The 7,033-nt window shown below is 32.0% G+C and overlaps 1 protein-coding gene across 1 annotated transcript; it reads left to right on the top strand.

The window, feature by feature from the left end:
* Window positions 1-1,035: 1,035 nt before the first annotated feature.
* On the top strand, window positions 1,036-2,973 carry LOC133698783 (protein COFACTOR ASSEMBLY OF COMPLEX C SUBUNIT B CCB1, chloroplastic). The gene is made up of 4 exons (XM_062121850.1): window positions 1,036-1,471; window positions 2,150-2,274; window positions 2,371-2,523; window positions 2,616-2,973. Exons 1-4 carry the CDS (start codon window positions 1,094-1,096, stop codon window positions 2,800-2,802), a joined length of 843 nt encoding a protein of 280 aa, XP_061977834.1. The 5' UTR covers window positions 1,036-1,093; the 3' UTR covers window positions 2,803-2,973.
* Window positions 2,974-7,033: the final 4,060 nt, after the last annotated feature.

Raw genomic sequence — 7,033 nt, 5'->3', positions numbered from 1 at the left:
TAGGATGTGATAGCTAATTTATAAGAACAAACATAAGAACAAAGCTAAAGAATCAGAAGAAGAATGAGATGAATGATATTTTATTAAGAGTTTTTTTAGAAGATATACTTTTCTAGCTCTTCTCTATATCTCTCTCAACTTGTGTATAATGTTTAAGATTATAAGTCTATTTATAAGCTTCAAGTCCTAGATAATTAAGGAATTAAACTATTCAAAAAAAATTCTAATCTAATAAAAAATCTAATATTCTAATTAAATAAAGATTCTAACAAACTAGTCATTATAAATCTTTTTTCATTAAGGACTCCTACATTAACTAGAATTCCTCCTTTATCTAATATTAAAACACCTACAAACTCTAAATTCTATTAGCCTAAATACTAATTGATATTGACTTCACAATACAATTGCTGAGGAAAGTAAGACTCATGGCCTCCCAGCTGGTGTTTGTACTAATGAGGTGCACAGGGGTCCATGTCTAGAAAATATGGCCTCGCCAGAGACAATGTCATCTATGCTCGTATAATATTTGATGTTCATGGAAGAGTTCGTGACCGAAATGCCAAGGGAGAAGATATTGTTTGGGCAATTAGAGGAGGTGGAGGCAATTTGGAATCATTGCGTCCTGGAAAGTGAAATTGGTTCCTTGCCATCAACTGTGACAGCATTTGGGTTACTAGTGTCAAACTATATATATATATATATATATATATATATATATATATATATATATATATCAATCAAGTAATAAACAAAAAAGATTATGCTGCAAATTCTGCAGCAGCTGCTGTTATTTACAGATTCAAACTCCCCAATAAAAACAAGCTGATACACATTAATCACGGTAATTTTTAATTATAATAAACTTCAAACTGGTAGTAAGATTGAATTGAGTATTCCAGTCATCAAAATTTAGAAGAATGGATAGTACTAGACTGACTTGTGAAACACATTAAACGTAAGGGATTGATTTGTAGTTATTCCAAAAACTTATGGACCATTCATGTGGCTAACTATCCATCACACAGTGGTGGACCATAAGGATTTCATCAATGGGAAGTCCAATCTTTTACTGCTTTCTGCAACACTGAAAATGGCAGCAGCTAAAACATTATCACCCCATCCTTTTCCTTCCATTTCTCTACCCTCGAAGTCGAAACTGAGCAGCAACACTACTGAATTATTCAACCATCGCCACCACCGACACCACAACCGTCAACCATGGCTAGGACAAGCTGGAGTGATCTCCACAAGACCAAAGAGGGTGATGGTTCGAGTCTCCTCTCAACTCCAGGAACATCTCCTGTCTTCCTCTGTTGTTATGGAACAGCTTCAAAACCAAGAATCCATGTTTGTAGTTGCAGAAAGTGCTGCTAGTTACTCATTGGCTAGCTACTACACTTCTCTGGGACTCTTTGTCATCTCTGTTCCAGGCCTCTGGTCTCTTATCAAGCGCTCTGTTAAATCCAAGGTCCTACTTCTCTTCCTTCTGTTTCTTCTTCTGCTAATATGTTCTTCTTAGCTGCCCATTTTCTGTTCATTTCAGCTTAGTTATTCTTTACTTATTTTTTTTAATTTATACTTGTAAGATGATTACTTGAGTATTAATTTTGTAATTAAATGATAATTCTAGTGCCTTGAATTAGGAGTAAAGTAGATTGTAAATTCTTTCTATAATCTTCACATGGAGGCGTAGCCATCAATTAGTGGTTTTCTATCTTAATTCCTAGTAGAAATTAAGAATGAGATGTGGAAATTCAGCACCTGCTCGTAGCTAATCATTGGCAAACGTCAAAAACGCCGTCCAATTATTGAGTTTGATTCAATTTAATCCCCGAACAAATTTTAGTATATCTATTGTCCTTAAACATTTTTTATTTCTTAATTAAGGTCTTATGTTAGAATTCATTAACATAAAAAGTTAATTATCTATAAAGAACATTTGTTTCTTGCAAGAATAAGTACAATTTGGATGGAATCGATTATCAAATATAGATGAAAAGACTTAATTGAAAATTTTGAAACTTGGGGAACAAATTACAAAATCTTTTTTGGTGGCAAAATTGAGACCAATTCTATAGTTGTTGGAGGGGTTTGTCTTTTTGAGGTTTTCCCTTAATTAGTGCGTGTGCGGGGGGGCGTATTGCAGATTGTGCAGAAAACATTTACAGGGGAAGGGGAAGGGAAGAAAGAACCAGCGCAGGTTGCGGGAGAAATCTTATCTTTTTTCACTCGCAACAATTTTGCTGTCACTGGTAGAGGAGAGACCATTACGTAAGCCAATCCCCACCTCATCGTCTTCATTATACTTCTCTGTGCATTCTTCCATTGTGTAATTGTGCAGTTGTTCCTATGTTCAATTGTGTGTAGGTTTGAGGGAATGATGGTTCCCAACCGAGGCCAGGCAGCATTGCTTACTTTCTGCACTTGCATTAGCCTCGCTAGCGTTGCGCTTGTGCTTACCATAACTTTTCCAGACTTTGGTAACAATTGGTTCTGGATCACCATTCTAAGTCCATTGGCGTAAGTGCTTCATGCCGAAGTATTAATTGACTTCTTTCAAGTGTCTCACCCTATATAGATGCACTGATGCTTTTAAGATGAAATGCATGCAGAGGAGCGTACTACTGGAAGCGAGCATCAAGGAAAGAGGAGATCAAGGTTAAAATGATGGTTGCAGATGATGGGACCTTATCAGAGATCGTTGTTCAAGGTGATGATCAGCAAGTAGAGCAAATGAGGAAGGAACTTCAGTTCAGTGAAAAAGGTATGGTGTATGTCAAAGGCATATTCGAGAGATGACAAAAGCTAAACTAACTAGTTTAATATCCATTTGAATTGATTCAATATTCTTGCAGTCAGAGACCAAAAATGTCCTGCTTGAAAAAATTTTGAGATGTATATTGTCCGTAAATGTAACCAATTATCTTGTTTTAAGTTGGTTTTTATACAGAATTTCTAGCTTGATGCCAATTTTTAGCATTTGATGTTTGATTAAATCTTGATATAGAATGAAAACTTGGAAATATAGGCATTCATTGAATCATTCATAGTTGTCGGACCAGCCCGGGGACTGACTAGGGAAAGGGCTGGGGTCACTAGGTTATTACATCACACCAAGTCAAATATTTTTAATCAAAACGGTATAGGTTAATTAGGTCACTAAAAACCTGGCTAGGTTTCGCTGGGCAATGTTTTTTTGTTGTTTAACTTGAAATTTGAACGAATTTCCCATGTCAACCCTTTAGGCCTTACCCAAGTTTAACAAGGATGAACAGGATCATTGCTTTTTGCGTGCAAACAACATGCCCTTTTCTGCTTCATTTTTTTAGCAGTGTTATGAAAGAGGTTAATTATCCAACTTGTTGCGCTAAGATGTGATGTTAGGATTACTTAATCAAAAGGGTCATCAAAATATCTTAGCTCATCTATAGGAGAGCTGGAGAGGAGCTTCAACTCTTGAAATACAGCCAAAAAGGGAAGAAAACATCAAATGGTTTTTCAAGTTCTTCCATTTCTTCAATACCTTCCATGATTACCTTTTCCTTAAATCCAGCCTCAAGTCATGTGAGGCACTCATTTCTCAATTTCCTTTCATTTTAATCGTTCTTGATTAATAATAGTTCCACCCCATTTGTTGTTTCTTCTTAATTCAATCAATATTATTGTTTTGCCTCCATTTTTCCTTAACCAGCCAAAAGGGCAACATCCCATCACATTGCTTTCTCATTATGCCGCAACGGGAGTCACCATGCTTCCTCCCACAAAAACCTTGTACAGAGTTCAGATGGAGACTCAAAGAACGAACACAACTTGTAACTAAAGGAAAAAGGAAAGATCTAAATGTAGGTTGTGGATTTTGTAGTTTTACACAAGGTTGTCAAATTCGTTGATATATGTTTTGTTTTTTTAATTGAAATAAAATGTTTTAGTTTTGGAGTGTTTCGACGTGCTGTTTCAGTGTTGTCCTGTTCATATATATATATATATAATTCAACAAACATAATTTAAATTTAAGATAAATTAATTATAAATTATGCAATACAAATATAATGTCAAACAAATATAATTTCAAAATTTTAAATATTTCTAAATAGTCAAGACTAAATAAATCTTTAACTTAAAGTAATTCAATTTAAACAAAATATTATGAAAGTAAAATATTTTAACACAAATATTTTAAATATAAAGTTAGGTCAATGTTATCAAAGCTAATGGAATCTAAAGTATTTCTTGTTTTGCTTAAATTTCTACAAAGTATATACATGAAAAAAATAACATGAATATAAACCATGTATATTTATGATAAATTTAATTTTAAAAAATTAATATTATTGTTATTGAAAATAGTAATAAAAAAGAGCTTCTTATACTTGAGTGGTTTAATTAATTAAATTGAACTGAGTTCAATTTGATTCAATGGCTTTTAAAAACCGGAACAGAATATGTGAAATAAAACCGGAACATTTCAGCTGAAATTTAGCTGAAAAATCTAGAATGGATTGAGATTTGAAATGAGATAAAAATTATTCTATTTTTTTAATTAATATAAAATATTTCAGCAATTTCAAATAAAATGAAACAAAATTAACAACCTTGATTTTACACATGATTCATGCTTGGTTTTCACCTTATGTACTGCCTATTTAAGTTATTGTTAAGGCTCGGATTCATCCACAACGTTGTCCATTGTTCTTTGCCAATAGACTAGCATAGAAAATCAACAAAAACACAAGCATTAATTAATAATTTATACTTATTAACAATATCTAAATAGTATGGGGGAATCACAGTTCTTCCACACTTAATTTATTATGGTTTATAACAGTAATTTACAGTGTTTTTCTTTCTTTTCTTTTTTTTCATTTTTTCATTTTTTTTCCAACTTTCCATTTTTTTTCCAAAATTGCTTTTCTTTTTTTTCCAACTTTCCTTTTTTTCTTTTTTTTCCATTTAATTTTTTTTAAAAAAATTATTTTTATTGATTTTACTTTTTAAATATTTAACTAATTAAAAATTATAACACTATCTAAATGATGTAGGGGAATCATTGTTCCCCTACACCTAATTTACTGTGGATTACAACAATAATATACAGTGCTTTTTCCCTTTTTTTTGTATTTTTTCATTTTTTTTCCAACTTTACTCTTTTTTCTTTTTTTTCCATTTAATTTTTTAAAAAAATTATCTTTGTTCATTTTACTTTTTAAATATTGACCTGGTTAAAATTTTCACTTTGTAATTTTTTTTTCTTTAAAATACTGTGGATTGTTACGGTGTTTTCCCACATAATTTTTCTATTTTATTTTTTCAAAATTATATTTGTCGATTTTTTTTATATTAAACTGATTGAGAATTTAGTTTTGTAATTTTTTTCTTTAAAACATTGTTGATTGCTATAGTGTTTATCCGCATGGTTTTTTATGGTTTTCTCCGAAATTATCTTTTAGTCTTTTATTTTTTTAATATTGAGCTTGTTAAAAATTACAGTTACAATATGTGAGGAAAGCACTGTAACTTTCCTTGAAAATTACTGTTGATTGTTACAATATTTTTTCCCACATGGTTTTTTTTGTTTTTGTTATGTTTTTCCCTAAAATTATCTTTGTCAATTTTATTTTTTAAATATGCTGATTAAAAATTGTAATTACAAGTAAATACAAGTTTTTCCTCACAAAACACTATGGATTGATACAGTTTTTCCTCATATGGTTTTTTTCCAGTTTCTTTTGTGTTTTCTTTTTTTATAATATTTTTTTCTAAAATTATCTTCGTCGATTTTATTTTTTTTAATATTGAATTGGTTATAATTTAACTTTATAATAAAACTTAATCATGTGGTGAAAGCACTGTAGCTTTCCTCATAAAACATTATTGAAAATTACAATTACAAGTCATTACAAATAAGGTTAAATCATTTGGGGAAGCACTGTAGCTTTCATCACAAAACACTATAAATTGCTACAGTGTTTCCAACATGATTTTTCCCTCTTTTTTTGTGTTTTTTTTTTAATATTTTTTTCCTAAAATTGTTAAAAGGTGTAAGGAAAACATTGTTCACCTATACCTATAAACATTGTGAAGAACTTATATTTCTTTCACTTGACATATAACTATTCGTTCCTTAGAGTATCAAAAACAACCTGCAGGTGCTCCAAATGAGACTCCAGAATGGAGCTATAAATGAGAATGTCATCGAAATAGACGAAGACAAATCTACCCATGAATGACCTTAATACCTCATGCATGAACCTCATGAATGTACTTGGAGCATTAGACAGTCCGGATGGCATGACCATCCACTAATATAACCCCTGGTGATTTTTAAAGGTTGTCTTCCATTCATCTCTCGGTCTGATTCTAATATGATGATACCTACTCTTGAGATAAATCTTGGAAAATACATTAAACCTTTCTAACTGATCTAACATGTCATCTAAACACAGTATAGGGCACTTGTATTTTATTGTAATCCAGTTTATGGCTTGATTGTCCACACACATACACCATGACCCATCTTTTTTTGGAACAAAAAGGGTTGGCACGGCACAACGATTCATACTTTCTTGGGTCTCTCTCTTGTCTTCTTGAACTGCTCCCACCAAGTAAATGTCCTTCAACTAGAACCTTGGTCTTTGTCTTCAACTCGGTCATCTTGAGATCCCATCTAGTGATCCCTTCTAACCAAAACCAAAATGTTGTCTTTAGTTCGGTTAACTTGAAATCTTAATCTAGAGACCCCTTTTAACTAGAACATTGGTCTTTGGCTTCAACTCGATCAACTTGAGATCCCATCTAACCAAAAACAAAATGTTGCTTTCAACTCGGTTAACCTGAAATCTCAATCTAGAGACCCACTTTAACTAGAACCTTAGTCTTTGTCTTCAGCTTGGTCAACCTAAGATCTCATTTGACGATTCCTTTTAACTAGAACTAAAATGTTTGTTACTTCCCAATCACGGGGTTTTGAAAACTCAGTGCTTCTTGAAGATTCTTCTTGATGACAGGGTTGATCTTTTTTTTTTTGAGAATT

Source organism: Populus nigra, chromosome 1 (genome assembly GCF_951802175.1).
Source record: "Populus nigra chromosome 1, ddPopNigr1.1, whole genome shotgun sequence".
In the NCBI taxonomy this organism is placed as follows: domain Eukaryota; kingdom Viridiplantae; phylum Streptophyta; class Magnoliopsida; order Malpighiales; family Salicaceae; genus Populus; species Populus nigra.
The sequence above is the reverse complement of the archived record's forward strand: the minus strand, read 5'-3'. Positions and strand labels throughout refer to the sequence as shown.

Excerpts from the sequence above, each read along its gene's own strand:
- LOC133698783 (XM_062121850.1), top strand. The coding sequence starts at position 1,094 with ATGGCAGCAGCTAAAACATTATCACCCCATCCTTTTCCTTCCATTTCT. Across the intron at positions 2,275-2,370 it reads GGTAGAGGAGAGACCATTAC|GTTTGAGGGAATGATGGTTC; the intron begins GTAAGCCAATCC and ends AATTGTGTGTAG. Across the intron at positions 2,524-2,615 it reads ACCATTCTAAGTCCATTGGC|AGGAGCGTACTACTGGAAGC; the intron begins GTAAGTGCTTCA and ends AAATGCATGCAG.